This window comes from Theobroma cacao, chromosome 7 (assembly GCF_053813885.1).
Source record: "Theobroma cacao isolate CCN51 chromosome 7, ASM5381388v1, whole genome shotgun sequence".
Lineage (NCBI taxonomy): Eukaryota > Viridiplantae > Streptophyta > Magnoliopsida > Malvales > Malvaceae > Theobroma > Theobroma cacao.
Genome location: NC_142645.1, coordinates 1,495,428 through 1,516,175, shown reverse-complemented (window position 1 = coordinate 1,516,175; position 20,748 = coordinate 1,495,428). Strand labels below are relative to the sequence as shown.

The following is a 20,748-nucleotide window of genomic DNA, read 5'->3' as shown; positions in this document are numbered from 1 at the left end:
AACAATTAAAAATATAATCGGGTATAAATATGGTTGAGATACTGTATCAAATAATGGAGTTTCGGTTTGAATATTTTAAAAAAATGGATACCTTACCCATCGAAATCCCATATGTCCTCGATATTTGACTGTAAAAATGGCAAGGATTTTGGATATCAGAAAATTAAAAAATGAATGAGATTTCAGTAAGTAAAATAGGAAGTTTCTAATTTTCATGGCAGAAAATTTCGTCTAACCCAAGAGAAAAAATAGAGAGGAAAATGATCTTCCAAGATGTTCCCTTTTATAGCACAGAGAAATGAACATGTTAAAATGTAGGGTTTGGACACATTTCGAAACCAAGAACCATTGCCAGATCTCCATTGCAAAACCCTGTAGAAGCCATGTATTCCATTGTCAATGACATGAAGAAGAAGAAGAAGCTGTGGAAGCGTTTGGCATCAACCTTGAGGAAAGCCAGTCGTAGGCTTGTGACAGCCATTGTTGTTTCTTCCTTTCATCATGACCATCACCGTCGTCACCACCACCATCCTCGGCCGCCTAGCCATAACCAGAAACTGCTGGAGGAGACTAGAAACAGCATGCCCGAGGTTGAGTTGTTTGATCATTTTTATGATGATGATGATGAAGAAGAAGAAGAAGGGTTGGAAAGTTGGATGATGGAGACTACTTCTGACTGCTTTACATTGTCTCATCTGCCATTGTTAGGAGTGGATGCAAGGGCTGAGGAGTTCATCAACCGGAGCAAGGAAGCCTGGAGGCTTGAAAAGCAGAAGTCTGAGGAGGAATTCTGGGAGATGTTGGCTCGTGGTGCTTAAGTATATATTCTAGTATTGTACTCTGGTTATCTATCATGAATTCATGATATATTAGAATATAACATGATTGTAATTTCTTGAATTTTTGAATCAAGAAATGTTTATTCGATTAGGACATTGCTGCTTAAATCTCTATTTACTTCTGTTTCTTCTTATCATTAGCTCCCTTTCCATTCTTACCACCATTGTTGCCTTTGCTTCCACCATCTCCTCCTCCCTTCAACAAGAACGATTTCACTTTGAACAAACCATTTGTCAATGGAGTCCTTTTCTCTGAAGAAATACAAGCACAGCATGCCCTTTTCAGATCAGACTTCTTCTTCTTACTGCTGCTGCTGCTAGGGTTTGCTAGAAAGTTTCTCTTCAGCTTACAAGCAGACCTCTCTATCAGATTCTTGAGGCAAAACAAAGCCTTCCTTGCATACCTAGCTTGGGTTTCTTCTTCTGCAATCCCTGTCGGGGTAATAACATCACTCTCTGGCAGAGATTTCTTCCCTTTGCCCGACCTGTTGATGATGCTTCGGCTCTCTTGCATGCTGCCATGTTTACTTCTCAGACAGGAAAGCCTAGACCCCATGTAGAGAAAGAGGTTTTGATTGGCTTAGATTGCAGCCAATGACCCTGATGATCCTCTTTGATTGGTTTAGATTGCAGCCAATGACCCTAATGATCCTCTTTATAAGTAGATGAATTTTCTTTCATTAATCAATTTTCAGAGCATGAAGTTTCAATGAAACCAGTAATGGAATTTCCTCAACTGTTCGGATATGTAATATTTTATGACATTGGTTCCTAGGAATCAATGTCGGAATCATAGTTATTGTCACCTGTACCCTACATGATCTCAGCCAAACTGTTTGGAATATTACTTCAAACCAATTGTTAGTGTATTACTTTAGAATGACCATTAATCTCATTGATAATTAGGAGTAGGTGATTGGTCGGTAATGTAAGTTTGATACGTCATATTTAAAAATCAAATAAATAAAATATTTTTAAAAAATTAATTAAAACCTACTAAATATAAAAAAATTAAATTGACCAAATATCGAAATAGTTCGATTTTAAATTAAAAAAATCAAAATTTTATATTTTTGTACAAATTACAATATTAAAATTTATAAACTTCATTAATAATTCTAAAATATGAAACAAAAATTAATACTAAAAATATATATCTTTTATAAATTTAAAAATAATATATATTATTTTATATTATATATATTAAAAAATATATAAAATGTTAATTTAATTTTTTTATCGGTTCGGTTCAAAAATATTTTTAAAATTCAAAATTGACCAAATAAATCAATTGATCTATTATTTACATGACTTTTAATTAGTTTTTATTGTCGATCGTCATTGGAATAAAAAAATTATTTTCACATTTCTCTTGTTTCTTTCTTTTAATTAGTACTTTTTTTTTCTAAATTTAAAAAAATGGAAGACAAATTAGGATTACAAATATTAAGCAATTTTCTATTTCCATCGTCGTTTCACTCCTATTCCCTTGCCGTTTTGAAAGGAGCAGTCCCTTTACAACTCCGGTTCAGTCAAATTTTCTCTTCCCACTCTCTTCCTCCCTCGACTGGTAAAAGTTCGGTACCCGGAGTTGCTTCTATTTACCATTTTGGCCCTGAACTTTCCCGCCATCCCCATCTCTTTCCAGGTAAACGAGCTCCCTTGTAATTCAACTCTGTTATTTTTCAGTAATTGAAAACTACCAATGAAATAAGAAAAAAAAATTTAGATGGAAAATCAAGAACGTGCCAACTGTTTGAGAAAATTTCCCAGAACTTTGTGTTTCTGCTATTGTTCTTAGTAATTGATGATATAAATCTTTACTAAGTGATATTGGGTGTTGAAAGTTGAGTTCTTTTTCTGTTAGTTATTTGATTTTATGGTTTTTGGATTTATACAGAGGAAAACAGAGAAGAAAGTTGAAAAAATGCTGCCCCAGAGACTGAAGAAGGCAATTACAGATAACCCCAAGAAGCTTGCTAATTTGATTGACCTTGTAAATCTTCCTTCCACAGTTAGAGAATTTGTGGGTCAGTCTCAGATTTCACGTTTGGGTTGCTTCATGCGTGTTTGGTCTTATATTAAACAGAACAATCTTCAGGTATTCTTATCTCTCTGGCTTCATTTTGCACCTTGCTATTCAGCAAAAGATTCTTACTTTCTTAATCAAATGTTTGTAAATGAATTACTGAGATGCTTTACTTAACCCAACACTTTTTAAAAAAAATTATTTGCACTTCTTAATGTGGCATGTAGATTATTGGAAAAGTTTCATGGTTTACTGATTCATGGTTGGGTCTTCAAATTTGTAATTATGATATTAGAGTTGGTCTTATGCATATTTATCATTCATATGGTGTTTTTGATGTGAACATGTGGCTTTTGGATCTCATTTTTCTGATGAATGATTATGTTTTACTGGCATTTGAGGAGATGTATGTTCATGAAGACAATGATCTCTCCTCTTTTGTATTATCTACATTTTGTATCCATTATGCCACTAGGGAATGTTTTTCATGTCTTAGATCATTTGTTTGATAAGAAGAAAGTTTGATGCTAATAAAGAGGGATATTGTGGCCACTGCTGTTATGACCATGACTTGCTCTAAAGATTATTGAATGAATTTATTTTTTATTAAGACTTTCTTATTTATGTTTATTGAGGCTGGCAATTTGGCACTGAGCTCCAAAAGTATGTAATATCTCACGTTACCTCTGATTTTGGAAAAAGTCATTTGGATTGTTTTCTTTGCTCACATTTCTATATTCATAGATTGATTTTGAAGTGTGTAGTCTTGGTGCACATTTACTTGAAGATCTCTCAGGATGCCAGTTTTTCTTGATTAGGATCCAAACAACAAGAATATTGTCAATTGCGATGAAAAGTTGAGGAGTATCTTATTGGGCAAGCCTCGAGTTGAGCTGGCTGAGCTACCTGCACTTATCAAACTCCATTTCCCCAAAGAGCCAAAGTGAGCCACAGGATTCGAGATTAGGCTCCGCAGAGTGTCTACCTCACTTGTATCCCGAAGATCTCTAGCGGCTTTATGTTGTGTTAATTTAATTGATGAATTTTTGTATATCAGCATATGTGATGGTTTGGAGTAAACTTGTTATTCAAATTTAGGCTTTTCCTCCCTCTGCGAAACCTTTTCTGTAAAGGATCTTAGTTTGCAATGTACAACAATTTTATTGTTAATGTTGTTTCTTTCTGTATCTGGTTTCCATTTTGATAAACAAAATCTCGTGGAAGCAATTTTTGAATCATAGTTTTGCTCTTCTGGCTGCAATAATTTCTATCCTGTTGAACCTTTTAGATCACAACAGAATGTCTTTCAAGATATTTCAATCAGTTTCTATTGAGGTTTAAGATAATCTTACTTTGGTATAAAGCTTAAACTGGTTCTTAATGATAAATAACTTGTTTAATATGCTTTTGTCTGTTTTACTTCTTTTTCTTTATATATTTTTCTACATGGAATGCACTTGAAATGGCAATAATAATAACTGAAATAATACAATGTCTTCGACAACAATGAAGCAGTGCTTCTTGCTTCTCCTTTCAGTAATTATCGAAACTCGGCTAGGGCGTTTTTGACCACATGATCAGCTAAAATAGCATTTGTTTTCTCTGTTGGGTGGAAGGAGTCCCAGAATATATAGTTATTGGCATCTGAACATGTAAACGGGTTCATTTTATCACACAGGTAACTCATCTCGAACAATCCGGTCCCACAGCATGCTGTTTCTGCATTTTCAAATCCTGTAAAAATTTGTACAAAATTTCATCAGAAAAATTACCTTGTAAGAGAAAATATGTTAAAACACGCATGCAGGTTTAAACACACACGCACATACAGTAGGCTTGAGAAGGCTTGTTTGAATGGTGTTATGACTGTCCATTAGTGCTTCAGTATAATTGCATACTTGCACATAGTCCTTTTGTATGCCTGCTTTGACCAAAATGTTCGAAAGGGAACCTGAAAATTCCTAGTTGCTGTCTGGTTTCATATTATATGTAAGCATGCTCGCTATTTTCATACTTTCCTTCCATGTGTTCCATGGCCCATTTTGTGCAGAAAGTTCAAGAATTGTTATCTGTGGCTAAGAAACTTACCAAATTGACTTGGATTCTGAATCATTTCTAAGAGCTTATCATAGGCGTTCGTCTGCACGAGTTGGACACCACTGAGCTCCTGTTTCAGCCCCATGACTCTACCCTGCAACTTTTTATTGAAATCTACAGCAACATTGTTAAACTCCTCGATACATTCACTTCCAAAGAAGATATTCGTTGTTCTTTCCAAGGGTAAACATCCCATCGGAGGAAGACCACCGATTGCTATCTTCCGAGCTCCCAGGTTGTAAAGCTCTCTGATGAAATTGCTGGCGATTTGTATCAGAAAATTCTGATACTCATCAACAGAATACTTCGAAGATCTGGTTGGAAAAATGTAGTAGTTCTCTAGGAAGTCATTAGTTCCTATGCTTATCAGGTGCAGTGATTCTCTCAAATGATGATTAGCTATGTCATCGCCTAGATAGCCTCTTAGCTTGCTCTGAAATTCTTTGTAGTACTCCATTTCCTTCCAGAAAGGTATGACAGACTGCAAGTTCAAGGAAAATGGAGAAAAGAGCTAGTAACTGATAACTTAGTCGAGGTGGTTAGAACTAGGACTTAGAGAATGTAAAAGCAAAGAACTTGTAGAAACTTAAATCTTTTATCTTTTCATGTAAAAGGCAAAACAATAGCAACAAATCAACTTGGGAATTCAACAAAATTCATGGGAAACCTGATGCAAGTTAATGTACAAACTCACTGCCTGAAGACGGTAACTATCACCAAGCCATAGCTAGACTTACTAGCACATCGGAAGTAGCATTGTCATAACCAGTTCCAGCTGAAGCAAAGGAAACCCCCGTAGCGAAATCTTTTATGTCATAATTGGGATCCAGATAGGCAGGTATGTCTGGCTTGATCCCAAAGGCTTCAGAAATGAAGTCTGTCGCAATCCTACCATTGGAAAAACGTCCTGTTGGCTTGCCACCAAGGAAATCCCGGCCATATGGCGCGAAGTTGCTCTTCAGGACTGTAGATATCTGGTTGTTGTTCCCTGGATCCACTGTGGAATCCCCAAACACTATGATCGCAGGGACTATTGCACTTGTTTCTGGTATTTGCAGCAGGAGATTGATCAAGAGGAACAATCTGACAACCTTACATGCCATATTTAAGTTTTTTCATTCCAAGTTTTCTGGTTTTGTTTTATAAATAGCATTGAGGTGGTTGGTAAAGCTGGTGTGAATGATTCCTGATGGATTAAGGAATGAGAGAAAAAAAAGGTTAGTAGGCAATGAGACAGATGGAGTTTGTTGAGACTTAATTGCTCTCCAAGTTGGTGAGATGAGAATTGTATTTAAGCCAATGGTCATGGCACTCAACAATGTTCTGGCCATGGTCTGTCATTGGCTAGGATCAAGCCCCATTTTGTCATGTTATTTATATCCATAATAATGATGGGAGAAAATAAAATATTTCTTGAAGAAGCAATGACCTATCCTTGGCAGTTGGCAATTGATAAAAAGGGAAATCATCTGTTTGTTCTTTATGATGTCTAGAAGCAATTGCTTGGTTTAAAATGGCCATGCATTGAAAGCTTGCAAATTCCTTTTGCACATTTAATTTTTTGGCTTTCTGGTTAGAAGACAGAATTTTTGCCATTAAAACACAGGAAACCCAATGCAGGTAAAGCTATGGGTTCCTGCTAAATTTTCTTGAAATTTCTTCTGTAACAATCTTTTGCTATGTCAATTGAATGAAGCAGGTTTGATAAAACCAAACCCATTTCCCCTTGCAATAACCCATTGGTTAAAGTAAAAGTTAAGGAAAAACAAGGCAAGAAACTTTCACCAGGACCATCCAAATCCAGCAGTTGAGCCCACTGTTTGAAGCCATTGTGATGTGGATGGTGGTGATGAAAAACTTTGAAGGAGCCAAATTGCTTTTTGCCTTTTTAGGGAGAGAATCCATGCAGTTGTAACGCCTGGAAGAAACCATCCAAACTTCCTTTTTTCTTCTTCTTTGTGTGTAGCCTAGCATTGGTTTCCATGCTAACTTTCTTAGCATGGAGCTAAATCTTGTGTCACGAGTCAAATGTGACTCACCAGTTCAATGTGTACATACCTTTCAGTTCTGATTTTTATTGTTTTTTTCGATCCTGCAAGTCCTTACCCTTAACAGAAATTTAATCATTGTTAAATTCAATATCAATGGACTTTTTTTACCTAAGTGATTTATGACCTACCAAATTTATATGATCGTGTGACAGTTGACATGACCAAATTACATTAAATTTCTTTTATCACGTTAGTTTATTAAATCACATGTCACATAAATGAAAAAAAAACAATTAATATTTATTTAATGATAATTAAATTTTCATTAAGATTAAAAATTTATTTAATTTTAAATCAATATTTAAAAGTTTGTTCAAATGTAATAAATGGTAATGGCCGTACCTTCAACTGCATTGATAGCCATAGACAAAGAAAAATATTGCAATCTCATAAATGGACCCTCAAATTCTTTAAATGCCGATCATGGCGGTGGCCATGGCATTAAAGCAATTTGGAACTTAAATTCAAACATTGCTCACAAGAAGGTTGTCACTATAGAGGAGTCTAGGACCACCTTAAATTGGATTCCTGAACCATGTCTCTGGGCTAGCCCAGTGGACCAATGGTCCTAGCAATGGAATGGATATGGGTTCCAGTTCAGATTTTCTGCCCCCAATGGGTTTGTCATCGACAGCATGGGAAAAGATTGATTATGCATGAAATCAATTGTCACCTTATTCCATGATGGTCTAGACCCTAGAATGAATTACATGGTCCAAGCTTTGGCACACATTGGTGTCAGTTTCCTGGGTCCCAGGTACCAGTCCGAGGATTCTGTTATTCTGTTCTGAACTTGTGTATCTTCTTGTTTCTGTCACAAAGAGCTCATCAAGGCAGAATCTCTATTGCATCATCAAAAGCTCCAAGCATTCTGGAACCACCCTGCTGGTCCCAAAACCAGTTTGTTCTGTTTCCCATTTCTGTTTTCCTTTTGATTGGATCAGACTTCTTTTATCCATTCTTCTTGTGTTTGTCTAAGCCTGTGAATTTTCAATCAGATTTGAGTCTTCAACCATTTGTACATGACCGTTCTTTTTTAGCTATCTTAGGGTGGCTTGCTTCAAAGGGTTTTGCCTATTTTTATTCCTCTAGCAGGTGAATGAAAATTGGAATATGGGGGTATTGAATTTGATTTAAGATCATTGCATCAGATTGTGAAATATACTGTTATTTATCAGCTAATTTTGTTACCTATGCATTAAGGTATTGAAAATGATTATCATCATTGTGGATTGAATGCAATTCATCAACTTCACTGTCTTTTTTATTATTACCAATTCTTTATCGACCTTCCAGACAATCTTGATTGCTGTTGGTGAACACAGAAAGTTACAATACTAACATGCATCAGCCTGAAACGAATTCGTCTAGCTATCTGCATCTGATTTAGTTGGCTATAAGCCTTGTTAGTTACTGTTCTTTTAGCTACCAGCTTTTTGTTGCAGTTCCATGTCTAACTGAGGCCAGCAGGATTAATCAGGTTAGCAGTTGGCATACAAAACCAGTGTCATGTAATACTGCATTGTTGCAAGCCTTGGATGCTTTCTGTTCCTGTCTTGGTTAGGTGTTAGGATGATCGATACCTTAAAATTCCTGGCAATCTTGATTGCTTTTGGTGAACACAAAAGTTATAAGGCAAACATACATTAGCCTGAAACAAATTTGACTAACTTCATCCATCTGATTTAGTTGGCTATAAGTCTCGCTACCGGCATTTTGTTGCAGTTCCAAGCCTAACTGAAACCAGTAGCATTAATCAGGTTAGCAGTTGGCATACAAAATCAGTGTCATGTAATACTGCATTGTTGCAAGTCCTGGATGCTTTCTGGTATCTGTCTTGTTTAAGATGTTTCGATGATTTATACCTTAAAATTCAGCACCATTTTCTCAGATTCAATATCCTGTTATCATTCAATTTAAAGAGCATATAACACCCATCGCAGTTCATTTTTGGGCCCCAACTTTTAAATGGCGTGTCAGCATAGCCAATGTTGCTGACTTCGCAAAGCCACCAGAGAAGATCTCTTATCCCCAGCAAATAGGTGTGCCCCTAACCAGGTTTTACTTATCAACTTTAGAACTGTCAGTTTATCTGTTACAAGGCATAATCTTTACCTTTTGATCGTTATACTACAGCTGCTACCTGCACCGGACTAGTTTGGTCACGGTATAGCACAGTGATTAACCCGGTATGTCATACCAGCTGCAAATACCTTCCTCTTTACAAGAAGAAACTTGATTTTCAAATGAACAGCAGATTCCACCCCCTCAACCTACCCCCTCTTTCCCATGTTCTTGATGTTGACAATTTGATTTGCAAGATTCACTAAACTAAGTTGACATGTTGACGTGAGAGATTAAACTTACCATGTACTGTCAACTTCATCTCGTGTTCCACAAATCCATATCAGAAAGGATCTCAGGGTATTTGCACTGCAGTTAATAGACATGTAGCTAGAGACTATGATAGCCATTCTGTTTTTCCTGCTAGCATATGTTCGTTGGATGTGTTAGTGCATTTAAGATTAAGCCATGCATGTGTAAGTATGAACTAGTTCAGACATTGAAAAACTGCAAAATGGCTCATTAAATCAGTTAATAGTTGGTTTGATGGTATCTGCTACTCAGACAACTGAAGAAATTCTAGAGCTAATACCTGCAACAAACAGATCAATGCCGGCTTGACTCGTTGCTCTCATACCATGTTAGCTTAAATTCACTAACAGGATGATATATAGCCTTTGGTTTCATACACTATGTGAAGCTATGGACCCCGAGGCAAAGTAGAAGATCAGTGATGCAAATGGAAAAACAGATCATCATTGACCATATTCAAGATAAAAACATATGAAGCATTTCATTTACTATAATTCAATGCTAGACCTGATTTATCATCTCAGTAAGGTTTGCTTCTAGCCCTGTTTAACCTTGGCAAATGCCTGCAAATTTGCAGAAGAACTGGAACCTTTTCTCTGTCAATATTGCATTGTCTGGAACTGGCTCGTATCAACTCTCACGCAAGAATAAGTAATCTCCATATCCTAGAATCTTTCACCTTCTTCGTGCACGAAAAGTAAAGAAAAAAATTTGGGTTCTCCATGGTTATCACCACCTGTTGATTTTGTACAGGAAGGATTACTTTTCTGAGGGAGAGGTAGCAGCAATGGCCAAAGAATGATTGACAGTAACCAAAAATTGCAGGCAATCACCATGATTTTGGCAGATATAGCTTTATCATTTTGTATATCTTTGAATCATTTGATACATATTAGACATTCCTCTTTGCAAAACAGAGAATCATTTGTTTCTGCTAATCACCATTTTTGTAGTTTAGTCTAAGCATACATGCTGCAATTTGTGTATATTATTCACATTAACTTGTAGAACAAGCAAGACAGTTACTTTTTTTTTCTTTTTTTTTTTTAATTTTGGAGAAAAAACCCGAAATCGGCATTTCGGGTATGAAGATACATGCAGCTACCATCAAGTCAAATGATCGGATGTGTAAAATTAAGATGTAATGAAAAATTTGATAAATATTATATCCTAAATCGAACATTTAAATTAAGTAAAAATATATCTTTCACTACATAAAAGTGTTTATGAATCAAATTAGGTCGAATTGAGATTCATTATATTTGCATTTGCTCAATCTCAACTTAATTAATTAAGAAAAAAAGATATAAATAGAATTTAAATTTAAAATCATGAGTTTTTCTTATTGAAATGATATTTCAAATCAACTTTGCATCCGATAAGTTACGAATTCAATTCATTACAAAATTTTTTAAATTTTTTATATAACTACGATATCAATCTAAGTGGGATCCACTTATAATACATATCTTGAAAGAAATAAGTGTATTTTGAAAACATAGTGGGAATTAGAGACACGTATGAAGATTAAAAAATATAAAAATAATTTTTAATCTCGTCCAATCGAACTTATTTTTTGAATTGAAATTTTTATAATAAGTTAAGTTCGGATTTCAAAATCCAACCCAATAGTTCATGAAAAGTGTCGAAGCCCATTTACTAAACGCTGTCGTTTTGGCCTAGCACGTACCCCGACCACAGATTTAAATGCCGGCGGACGAGAAACCTTCTAGACGCTTCTTAAAAATCAAAGCCAGAACGTCAATCAACAAGACAAAAACACCCTCAAGGAATGTCCGAATTTACCGTTCCACCTTTCAAAACGAAGTCGTTTTATACGATACTAAAAGAGGATAGTTTAGTCAACAAATGAAATGAAATCAACTTCCTTTCTCTCCAAGCAGGTCCTTTCCCTCTAAATTTTCTCCCCCGGTTTCCCATTTCTCTCTCTCAAGAAATCCCCCCCATTAACTTTTTTTATTTCCAATTTCGTCCCTCTAAAACCCTAAACCTTTCTTCTTCCTAGAGATGTTGATGTCCAGGGCTTTGTCACGCGTCTCGAGGAGCGTGGGGGCACGCTCCTTGCTTGTCTCTGCTCCGAAGAAGCTTCAAAAGCCAAGCCTTTCCAATCAGTTTCATTCTCTTGTTTATGAATCTCCGAATAAGGTACTGAAAATTGCAATGAATAAGTAAATAAATAAATAAATCCTTGATTTTTTTGTGGTCGATTATGAGTAGGGTTTTGCTAGGGTTTAAGGGCTTTGCTTAAATTAGCTCAATTTGATGACTTCTGCCATCTGGGGCTCTCTTTATTTCAATTTTTATTGTATATTTTTGGTTTTATCATGCTGAAATCCTTGGGGCTTTGTTTGAAAGGGAAAGGGCTTAGATTTTGTTGGAAGTAGGTTCCTTTTATAGTCTTTAGATGTTACATTAAAGATTTAGAAGCTGAAACCTCATTTTTCCATGTTCATTTTGATGAGGGTCTTGTTGGGTTTTAAGATCTCTTTTATTTCAGTTATTGAGTGATGATATAGGATCTTAAACCTGTGTTTTGGTTCCTTCAAAGCATAACCAATTCCCTGCATTTTGATAAAAAGTTTCATTTTAGTGCATTTTCTTTGAGGTTGGGTGCAATATTTTAAGTTGCATTAGCTTTCTCTGTGCAGTTGGTTACAAGTGATGTGTCTCTGTTGCATCATTCAAGCCTCAATTTTTCTGCATTCCAACGATTCGGGATCTCTTCGTCTGCCTCCCCTGAGCCCTCAGATAAGGAACATGGGAGTGCTGTAGAAAATAATGGTCAAGAGCCTGCAAAACCAAGTGGGGATATGAATCCTGGAGAGGCTGAAGTTGCTGATCAAGCAAAAGAATCAGGTTTTAACTCAGAATCCCAAAATACAATGCCTCAATCTAATAAAAGAAGGAGAAGAGCCACTAAACGAACTGCATTTTCTGATTCAGATTCTGAGAGTGATGGTGACTTGTCAATGGCTGATATGGTAAAAATTGTGGAGGAGAAAGAAGAACTCTTGAAGGCAAAGCAAAAGGAGATTGAACAAATGCAGGACAAAGTTGTTCGCACTCTTGCGGAAATGGAGAATGTTATGGCCAGAACAAGACGTGAAGCAGAGAACTCAAAAAAATTTGCCATACAGGTATTGTTGATGACACAATGACAACTTGATTTTTGTTGTATTTGGAATCTTGGAAAGTGATACTAATTACTTGTCAATGTGCTGCAGAATTTTGCGAAGGGCCTTCTAGATGTGGCAGACAATTTAGGAAGGGCTTCTACGCATGTTAAAGGCAGTTTCTCTAAGATTGACGAATCCAAAGAGACTGTTGGAGCTGTACCACTCCTAAAGACACTCCTAGAAGGAGTTGAAATGACTGAGAAACAGCTTGGAGAGGTAAATTTTTCATTACTTTACCAGAAGCCTGTTGTTAGTTTCACAGCTTCCTATGGTATTGGGAGTTCTCATGAAACTGAGTTGTTAGAGTTCATATAATTGATGCTGTAGGTTTGATTTCCACCATTGGTTCTTTGAGAAAGGGGTAAAATTGGCGAAACTAACTCACTTCAATTATTGCACTTCATCCGGAAAAATGTTTTAAAAAGTCATGTGCTTAGTTAATTTTGGAAGTTAGTAGTCTCTTCTGTCACTCTGGCAACATTTGGCCTCTACATTTGTTCTATAACATATCAAATTTGCTACTAACCAGTTGTAATTGTTTTTACTTCAGGTATTTAGAAAGTTTGGAGTGGAAAAATTTGATCCTACAAATGAACCATTTGATCCACACAGGCACAATGCAGTATTCCAAGTACCAGATAATTCTAAGCCTCCTGGCACAGTTGCTCATGTTTTGAAGGTATTATTTTGTAATCCATTTTTTATTGAAACTGTTCCATTTTTTGATTGTCTGAAAGTTTATTCAAGTTTTGTTGACGTAATATTGGTAACCAAGCACATGAATTAAGTTCAATTACCAGTTCAATTTTCCTCGTCTTTATTGAAGTACAAAGAGTCTCGGTAACGAATTGCTGCTCAGACAGCTCAAGTGTTCTTAGTTTAGTAAGTTCCTAAGAAATTGTTTGTTTCTCTTCTTTATACAGGCAGGATACATGCTCTATGATCGAGTTATTAGACCAGCTGAGGTCGGCGTTACTCAGGAACTGGGCAACGATGCAGCTGAGAATAACACAAGTGACAAAGGCTCCGAGGCTTGATGACATAGGCTAGGTAGATTTGCTGTGGCAAATCTTCAAAACTTTTGCCTGTGATAAAAATTATATACATGTGAGGTTTCATGTGAAGAGTAGTTTTTGAAAACCCTTTTTGTTCCACCTATTTCTTGTTTCACTAGTTTTCATAAAAAAATGCCTTCTAGATGGCTTTTGGTACGGTCTTTGGATGAGTATACAGAAATTGGAATGCATCATGTTGAGTTGTGGCAGCATTTTATCTCTCTCTCACATGCGGGCTAAGTTATTTATGGTTTTAGTTGTGACATAGTATGTGTAGTGTTGCTATGTTGATGGTCAGTCCTGAGTTCTTATACATGAAATCTGGCTAACCAATCTATCTATATAGCTGGCCCTGCAATTGCCCAAATTTCAATGATGAGATCATCAGGTAAACCCTACCCAATGGTTTTGGAGGTGTTCGCTTAATGCTATTTGAGGATGGATGGTAACTCATGTACTTAGAAGAGTAAGCAAATCATTTCCCCTAACTTTTCATCCAAGATCTGTAAATGTTGATCTGGCCTTGTCCATGGAAACCAGTTATGATAATCCTGTTCATCCCAAGGGTATGATATAATGCTACCATGCAAACAGAGCAAACAAAGTAGTTCTCATTGATCACCTTGCCTTCTTAAAGCATAATCTACACTATGAAAGGAGATATATCAATCTAAGGGTTCTATGTATAATACCTGCTAATGACAAAGGAACAAGGAAATATAGGCAGTATAAGCTCAAGCTTTTGATAAGGTGCAGACTACCACCAAGGCTTAGCGGTCAAACTATACATCATGAACTAATTCCATGACCAAGCATATATAGGTATATAATACATAAGATGCATTGCTATGGAGTGACCAAATCTGTGAAATCTTGTTTGCCTTTGAACTAATTACATGTCAACCCATTGTCCAAAATCCAGCAGAGCTTGCTGCCTTCTCCTGACCTTCCTTCTCACCAACGGAAACACGCCTGTCATCATGGCCTTTCAAACACAAACCCAAGTCCAAATTGCCCATGCTTGAATCCTACAAAACAGAAAGATCTCTGCTTTATTCAGTCTTGCGAGGAAATCAAATGTTTTCATTTTCAACTTTGAGGAAGATGTCATCCATATTTTTTGAAAACAATGCAAGTTAAAGAGATTAACACTAGGGATATCAACTTGATCCTTGTACCAATAGTTTATGCTTTACCCTAGTAAACCTGTTCTGTCCCAACACTTTTAATACATTAATACAATATAGGACCAAAGCAGGCTCATATTAATGGCACTATAAGGCTGTGAGTCAGGTCTATATAGGATGGACCAACATTAGAACTTAGTATTACAACCACATAAACTGAATGATGCTACGATAATGGTCTGGTTGCAATGAATAAAAAGCATTACTACTTGAAAAGGCTTGTATCCTGCTACATCTTAACCATTTCAGGCTTTGCATTCAGAATTTCAACCTCACCGACCCGAAATAAAACACAACTACCTCCTCACACACAAGTTTGTGGAGCAAGCTTATAAACAAGTAAACATCATCCAAAAACCCAACCCAACCTATGCTTAAACCATACCAACCGGTGGAGGTTGAAGGCATGAAACACTTGAGTTTCTAACAGTTTAACAATGTTTTTCGAAAACCAAGACTGACCATTTTCAACTATCCTTTTTTATTTGTATTTCCCTTTCAAGAGGTCCTATTGCACTTAGATTTTCAAATTTCCACATTAAATTAAGATAATTAAAACAGGATTAACATTGTTTACCTGAGATCCCTTCTTCAAATCTTTATTCATGTTCAGCTCGTGATTGGTCTTGGATGATAGCCAATCCGGGGACTGGTTGGTCTCATTCTCATCTGTCTTAGCTTCATCTTCAACCTGTTTCGCAGCCGCCCTTTTACGCTCTTCCTCTAACACAGCAACCTGCAAAAATGGCAATCCACAGCCATTTTCATCATCACTATTCTCTTAACATAAGCAGCCATAACACTACTTCGTAGAATCATAAAGTCCAATTATTCAAGCAAAATATAAGAATTAATGCAATAATTAAAAGGGAAAAAGCCCATTCTTTTTGAGCAAAAACCCTAGATAAAACCACCCAAAAGAAACGAGTGACACTACCTTTATACATGTACATGTACGTCAACTACTTTATACGCATAACAAACATACGTGTATATTTATACACTTACTGGGGTATAGCGAAACTTGCGCTTGGGAGGCTGCTCCTCGTCCTCACCGTCGACGGCGGACGCGGCGACGGATGACCCGAAATCAGTTGAAGAGAGAGGAGTCCACCGGCAGAGCACGATACTAGTGGCGCCGGCGCCGGCGCCGGCGGAGGAAGAACTGTTGCCGTTGCTGTTGTTCCCGTTGGATTGAGAGTGTTTCACAGCAGATGAAGGCGACACGTGGACCCACTTCTTCTTCCACTTCCTCACCGGACCATTGAACACCGCCGTCGAACCGTACCGAGCCGAAGCCCGACCCAGCCTCGTGGAGCCCACTCCGTCCATGCGATTACTCTTAACTTCTCAGGTTACTAGCTGCAAGGGAGAGTTGAAACTTGAAACAGCTGTAGGAAAGTGAAGGTTTGGGTACGGTTCGAAGTGTTCGGTTCGGTTCTGTAATTTAAAGAAAGGCAGACAGGACAGGACTGGAGATAGGACAGGAACCGGAATTGAACGAACTGAACTTGTGGAAACAGAACGGCGTCGGTTTTGGTTCGGTCGTTTTTCTTGTTTTTCCGTACACTTGTGGAATTAAGGCGGTAATGGAAGTCAAAGCGCGCGGTGTTAAGCAAATTAATTAAAAATATTTTCCTCTAATTATGTAATAAAATATACTAATATAATAATAATATAATTGTTAAATATAATAAAAATAAATAAAAATTAAATCAAATAAAAAAGTTAAACATTTATTGTCATAAACATATATTTTTTTAATTAGAGAAAAAATTCCTCTAATTATTGCAATAAAATAAATGATAGAATATAATAATAATAGTATAATTCTTAATGTTAAATATAATTAAATTAGATAACAAAAAATCAAATCAAATAAATTTTTTTAATAAAATATTACTCTCTTTGTCTCTATTTTTATTAATTTTTTTAAAATGTCTTAAAATAAAATATATTTTTCACTAATTAATGCTCTTACAATTTTATATTATAAATTTATATTTAAAAAATTTTCATATTAAAAAATTATATATTTATATTAAAATAAACATTCAAATTTTACAAAAAATATCAAAATCAAAATTTTAATTTATATTTAAGAAGAATGAAACGCACCGTTTTACTGCATTGAAAATATCACGCTAGAAAGTTGGAGTCTCTATCTTCAACAGCTAAAGCTTCAAGCTTTCCAACAGAGCCAGCCAACCATGGAGCTCTGTGTTAACTCCCCAAAACTCCTCAATTTAAACCCAAAAACCAATCTTTTCGTTCCCAAAAGCACCATTTCTCTTTATCACAAAAACCCAATTCTCCAATTCAGCAACAAAATCCAAAAAGGACCCTTGAATCGTCCTCTCAAACTGCTCTCTTCTTTTTCCCGCCAAATTCAGTTTCTTCAACCGCCAGTCTCGTCTCCTCGAGACTCACCTCTTACTAAGGCTTCAGAAGCTTCTTCAGCGGCTGTCGGAGTCGAAACGGAGAAGCTTCCTGCTGATATAAAGGTCACCGAGACTCAAGAGCCTAATTCAAGAGTAAGATTTTGGTGGTTTTGTTTATTGGTCGTTTAAGTTTTTGCTTAATGCCATTTCTTTTTTATTTGAACTGAGATATTAATGCTTGTTTTCTTTATCTTGTTGAATTTTATGTAGGTAAGGTTGAGTGTAGAAGTTCCAGCTGCAGTAGGTGAGCATTGTTACAGAAGGGTCATAAAGGAGTTCAGCAAGCAAGTAAAGGTAATTCTTGGCAGTGTTGTAGTTTTGTAGGGTCATTGGTTCATGATAAAGTCTTCTTTGTTGAGACTTTCTTTATGTTGCTTTCAGATTTCATGCTTCACAGTTTTATAGTGATGATAAATTTCCAACTTAGGACAATGACTTTTTGGTGGCTAGAGATGCTCTGGTGCTAGCTATTTGCTTTGTTAACTTCATTTGAATGCTGAAACTCATTTCTTTTATAACATATTTGACTTGGTGGAACAGAAGTTCTGATTCATACTTCAAATGTTTTGTGTGACTAGATACCTGGATTTCGCCCAGGAAAGATCCCAGAGAGTATTCTTCTAAATTATGTTGGGGAAGAAAATGTTCAGAAGGCCACAGTAGAATCTATTTTGAAAAGGACCCTCCCTCATGCTATGTCTTCGGTATGTTTCCTAATGTTTGCTCCTATCTGGTTAATGTTCCCAAGATATTATGTTCGTTTTCGGCCATTTCATGTTAATAACCACCTTGCTGATATTTGGTTCCTCTTATTCTATAGGTAACTGGAAGAGCTTTGAGAGATTCAGTTCGCATTATAACCAAATTTTCTGATATGGAGAAAAGCTATTCTTCTCTTAGTTCTCTGAGGTTAATCAATAGTACATCCTTAAATCTCATTTGCGTGCTCCATTGTTGGTTTTATTGTACAGTAACACCTGCAACAATTCATATCAGAGTCTTCTGTAATGGTGTACTTGAGGGAGAGGCATTTGATGAGGAAAGACTGATAAAATAAAGTTGCATAAGTCCCTACTAGCAAGGATATGAATGGTTATTGATTTAAAACTTTTTTCCAGTTATGATGTCATTGTAGATGTGGCACCGGAAGTCAAATGGAAAACTGAGAATGGGTACAAAAATCTGAAGATTTTTGTTGAAATAGACAATGACATAGAAGCCGAAAGAGCCTGTGAGCGGGAAATAAAGCGCCGCCACAAGTCCTTAGGTTCATTGAGAATTGTAACTGACAGAGGACTACAGGTTATTCATGTTTAAGAAACTCTCCTTCCTTTCTTAACAGATTTCGCCTTTTCAATTAAACTTCCCTTGTAATCAATGTACTCTCTTTAATCTTCAACACCAGCTTACTTTAGGTTATACTGAGATGGTTTTTTTGAGTCTTTTCCAATCATTATAGGAGTTTTATGACTTGCAAAAGGTTGAAATGTTCTCAGATTGGTGATCTTGTGGTCCTTGATATATCAGCAACGACTATTGATCAAGATGAGTCTAATGTACAAAAGATTCCATCTGCAGAAAGCAAAGGTTTGCCACTATGAACTAATGCTGAAGTCAAACTGGAAGCTCAACAAAGATTGAGATCAAATTATTAGCTGGAAGCTCTTTCTTTCTTCTTGCAGGTTATCATTTCGATACAGAAGATGGTGATAAAGTACTTCCTGGTTTCCTTGATTCCATAATTGGTATTAAACGAGGTGAAACAAAGTCCTTTCCACTTGTATTTCCTGAATCATGGCAACAAGAAAATCTTCGCGGTGTTCATGCTCAATTTACTGTGAGTTTCTTTTTCTTTTACTGTGAGTTCCTGAATAATGAAACTCTCTTTTTATTCTCTTTTTTAATTTTCTTGTAGGTTGATTGCAAAGAACTATTCTACAGAGATTTACCTGAGTTAAACGACTCAATTGCTGATAAGCTTCTGCCTGGATGCACTGACTTGAAACAGGTTACCGCAACACATGAACTTACCTTTTTTGTGATTCTAATTCCAACATTTACATTCACACAAATAGTTTCTGCTGCATGAATGTGCAGGTCAAGGAGTCTTTATTGGAAAAGTGCCGTGAGGTGGAGCAAGCTGCCAGAGAACAAGCAACAGATAATGCAATTCTAGACCAGCTTTGCAAGGTTATTAATACCAATATCTAGATTAGTTTCATTTCATTTTGTCGATCAGGTCTCTCTCTCTCTCTCTCTCTCTCTCTCTCTCTCTCTCTCTCTCTCTCTCGCTGTTTCTAAACACTAACTCAACATTATGATGTTCAATCAGATGGTGGAAATTGATATTCCCCAATCCTTATTTGAGGAACAAGGTAGGCAGCTTTATGGAGCCAAACTTCTAGAAATTCAGGTAAGGAGTACCCGTTTCTGATGACCAAGTATCCATACAAATTAAGCATCTGTTTGTGTGTGAGTGCGTGCAAACGCGCATGTGTTGAGCCTGCTCATGTGGGTTTTTGCATGTGTTTGTACGTATGCGTGGCTACACCAAATTCAATTTATTGTTTCACCATTGCAGGCAAATGTAAAGCTAAATGAACAGCAGTTGGCTTCTCTGTCAAGTCCAAAGGCGGTGAATGAATATCTAGAGAACCAGCGAGAGAACATAATAAACTTGATAAAGCAGAATCTAGCAGTAGGAGATATATTTAAGCGTGAAAATTTGCAGGTAGTGTATATGCTTCTTACCTTCCCTTCAAACTTTCTGACACAATTCATACGACTGCCTTGGAAATTCTATTCTATGCAATTTTATGTTCTTAAAACTGGTTTACTCGGCAGTTTTCGTCAGAGGAGCTTGTGAAAGAGGTTCAGAATTCAATTGCTGAATTCAAACGTCACAAGCAAAAATACGATGAGGATCGTGTGAGAGAACAGGTCAGTATTCTAATATGGTGGCTATCACCATCTTTATAGTGTCTGGAACACTGCCACCGGTTCTGGGTGTATTTTGAATCTAGTTATTGGCCAAAACATGCTTCATTGTTCTTATTTGTGAAAGTTGCAGACCATGACCCTAGTGTACAAAATCAAAATCACCTGTTCATTTCCAGGTCACTCGGAGCAATAACCTTGATGTTCTTTCTGAAATTTTATAGGTACAAGACGTACTAGAGGGAGCAAAAGTGCTTGAATGGCTTAAAGAACATGCAGATATTCAGTATGTAACTAGATAAGAGAAAGAATACTCAGCCCTTGGGGGAGGGAAGGAGTTGGACTCGGTTTGTATTCATGGCTACTATCCGATTGCAGGATTTTGTCTTCTTTGTTTCTTATTTATTGTTGTATAAATTGATTTCTTTGTATGTACAATAGAATCTAGACTTTTTTAGTGGAGAGATTATGAAAGGTTCTTTACGAGATTAACCAGTTCAATTTGTGGGCAACCTTGTTTCAGAAAAAACATTTTATGA

At 36.4% G+C, this 20,748-nt stretch overlaps 6 protein-coding genes across 8 annotated transcripts; 4 read left to right on the top strand and 2 right to left on the bottom strand.

Moving 5' to 3' along the window:
* Nucleotides 1–2,329: 2,329 nt before the first annotated feature.
* Nucleotides 2,330–4,038, top strand: LOC18593428 (SWIB/MDM2 domain superfamily protein). Its single transcript, XM_007020646.3, has 3 exons — nt 2,330–2,487; nt 2,740–2,940; nt 3,687–4,038. The coding sequence occupies exons 2-3, from the start codon at nt 2,767–2,769 to the stop codon at nt 3,813–3,815; spliced, it is 303 nt and encodes a 100-aa protein (XP_007020708.1). The 5' UTR covers nt 2,330–2,487; nt 2,740–2,766; the 3' UTR covers nt 3,816–4,038.
* A 326-nt stretch (nt 4,039–4,364) lies between these two features.
* Nucleotides 4,365–6,237, bottom strand: LOC18593427 (GDSL-like Lipase/Acylhydrolase superfamily protein). Of its 2 annotated transcripts, none has more exons than XM_007020645.3 (3): nt 5,703–6,231; nt 4,957–5,446; nt 4,365–4,602 (listed from the first exon to the last, which is right to left on the bottom strand). In XM_007020645.3, the coding sequence occupies exons 1-3, from the start codon at nt 6,066–6,068 to the stop codon at nt 4,409–4,411; spliced, it is 1,050 nt and encodes a 349-aa protein (XP_007020707.1). In that variant the 5' UTR covers nt 6,069–6,231; the 3' UTR covers nt 4,365–4,408. The 2 variants fall into 2 exon arrangements, with proteins under 2 accessions (XP_007020707.1, XP_088664735.1); XM_088808609.1 differs by having other exon boundaries at nt 4,404–4,609; nt 4,965–5,446; nt 5,703–6,237.
* A 1,358-nt stretch (nt 6,238–7,595) lies between these two features.
* Nucleotides 7,596–10,194, top strand: LOC18593426 (mitochondrial pyruvate carrier 4-like). Its single transcript, XM_088808196.1, has 6 exons — nt 7,596–7,635; nt 7,839–7,916; nt 8,960–9,058; nt 9,153–9,205; nt 9,970–10,043; nt 10,146–10,194. Exons 1-6 carry the CDS (start codon nt 7,596–7,598, stop codon nt 10,192–10,194), a joined length of 393 nt encoding a protein of 130 aa, XP_088664322.1.
* Nucleotides 10,195–11,286: 1,092 nt separating this feature from the next.
* AR192 (Co-chaperone GrpE family protein) lies at nt 11,287–13,856 on the top strand. Of its 2 annotated transcripts, XM_007020643.3 has the most exons (6): nt 11,290–11,558; nt 12,062–12,269; nt 12,357–12,550; nt 12,638–12,805; nt 13,140–13,268; nt 13,513–13,856. In XM_007020643.3, exons 1-6 carry the CDS (start codon nt 11,421–11,423, stop codon nt 13,624–13,626), a joined length of 951 nt encoding a protein of 316 aa, XP_007020705.3. In that variant the 5' UTR covers nt 11,290–11,420; the 3' UTR covers nt 13,627–13,856. The 2 variants fall into 2 exon arrangements, with proteins under 2 accessions (XP_007020704.3, XP_007020705.3); XM_007020642.3 differs by having other exon boundaries at nt 11,287–11,558; nt 12,062–12,550.
* A 377-nt stretch (nt 13,857–14,233) lies between these two features.
* On the bottom strand, nt 14,234–16,391 carry LOC18593424 (uncharacterized). Its single transcript, XM_007020641.3, has 3 exons — nt 15,840–16,391; nt 15,409–15,567; nt 14,234–14,672 (listed from the first exon to the last, which is right to left on the bottom strand). Exons 1-3 carry the CDS (start codon nt 16,161–16,163, stop codon nt 14,544–14,546), a joined length of 612 nt encoding a protein of 203 aa, XP_007020703.3. The 5' UTR covers nt 16,164–16,391; the 3' UTR covers nt 14,234–14,543.
* A 597-nt stretch (nt 16,392–16,988) lies between these two features.
* LOC18593423 (trigger factor type chaperone family protein) lies at nt 16,989–20,710 on the top strand. The gene is made up of 13 exons (XM_007020640.3): nt 16,989–17,365; nt 17,483–17,566; nt 17,851–17,976; nt 18,093–18,181; nt 18,391–18,574; nt 18,769–18,859; nt 18,955–19,109; nt 19,188–19,280; nt 19,370–19,462; nt 19,605–19,685; nt 19,854–20,003; nt 20,117–20,212; nt 20,434–20,710. The coding sequence occupies exons 1-13, from the start codon at nt 17,042–17,044 to the stop codon at nt 20,509–20,511; spliced, it is 1,644 nt and encodes a 547-aa protein (XP_007020702.3). The 5' UTR covers nt 16,989–17,041; the 3' UTR covers nt 20,512–20,710.
* The last annotated feature ends 38 nt before the right edge of the window (nt 20,711–20,748 follow it).

What these genes read in the sequence shown, in the direction of transcription:
- LOC18593428 (XM_007020646.3), top strand. Translation starts at nt 2,767, where the DNA reads ATGCTGCCCCAGAGACTGAAGAAGGCAATTACAGATAACCCCAAGAAG. An exon ending in TTAAACAGAACAATCTTCAG is followed by an intron (nt 2,941 to 3,686) that starts GTATTCTTATCT and finishes TTTCTTGATTAG; the next exon opens with GATCCAAACAACAAGAATAT.
- LOC18593427 (XM_007020645.3), bottom strand. Translation starts at nt 6,068, where the DNA reads ATGGCATGTAAGGTTGTCAGATTGTTCCTCTTGATCAATCTCCTGCTG. An exon ending in ATGCTACTTCCGATGTGCTA is followed by an intron (nt 5,447 to 5,702) that starts GTAAGTCTAGCT and finishes TTGAACTTGCAG; the next exon opens with TCTGTCATACCTTTCTGGAA. An exon ending in TCAGAATCCAAGTCAATTTG is followed by an intron (nt 4,603 to 4,956) that starts GTAAGTTTCTTA and finishes AAATTTTTACAG; the next exon opens with GATTTGAAAATGCAGAAACA.
- LOC18593426 (XM_088808196.1), top strand. Translation starts at nt 7,596, where the DNA reads ATGGATATGGGTTCCAGTTCAGATTTTCTGCCCCCAATGG. An exon ending in AGATTTTCTGCCCCCAATGG is followed by an intron (nt 7,636 to 7,838) that starts GTTTGTCATCGA and finishes TCTGTCACAAAG; the next exon opens with AGCTCATCAAGGCAGAATCT. An exon ending in CAACTCTCACGCAAGAATAA is followed by an intron (nt 10,044 to 10,145) that starts GTAATCTCCATA and finishes GATTTTGTACAG; the next exon opens with GAAGGATTACTTTTCTGAGG.
- AR192 (XM_007020642.3), top strand. Translation starts at nt 11,421, where the DNA reads ATGTTGATGTCCAGGGCTTTGTCACGCGTCTCGAGGAGCGTGGGGGCA. An exon ending in CAAAAAAATTTGCCATACAG is followed by an intron (nt 12,551 to 12,637) that starts GTATTGTTGATG and finishes AATGTGCTGCAG; the next exon opens with AATTTTGCGAAGGGCCTTCT. An exon ending in CTGAGAAACAGCTTGGAGAG is followed by an intron (nt 12,806 to 13,139) that starts GTAAATTTTTCA and finishes TTTTTACTTCAG; the next exon opens with GTATTTAGAAAGTTTGGAGT.
- LOC18593424 (XM_007020641.3), bottom strand. Translation starts at nt 16,163, where the DNA reads ATGGACGGAGTGGGCTCCACGAGGCTGGGTCGGGCTTCGGCTCGGTAC. An exon ending in GCAAGTTTCGCTATACCCCA is followed by an intron (nt 15,568 to 15,839) that starts GTAAGTGTATAA and finishes CCATTTTTGCAG; the next exon opens with GTTGCTGTGTTAGAGGAAGA. An exon ending in ATTTGAAGAAGGGATCTCAG is followed by an intron (nt 14,673 to 15,408) that starts GTAAACAATGTT and finishes TCTGTTTTGTAG; the next exon opens with GATTCAAGCATGGGCAATTT.
- LOC18593423 (XM_007020640.3), top strand. Translation starts at nt 17,042, where the DNA reads ATGGAGCTCTGTGTTAACTCCCCAAAACTCCTCAATTTAAACCCAAAA. An exon ending in TTAAGCGTGAAAATTTGCAG is followed by an intron (nt 20,004 to 20,116) that starts GTAGTGTATATG and finishes TTTACTCGGCAG; the next exon opens with TTTTCGTCAGAGGAGCTTGT. An exon ending in AGGATCGTGTGAGAGAACAG is followed by an intron (nt 20,213 to 20,433) that starts GTCAGTATTCTA and finishes GAAATTTTATAG; the next exon opens with GTACAAGACGTACTAGAGGG.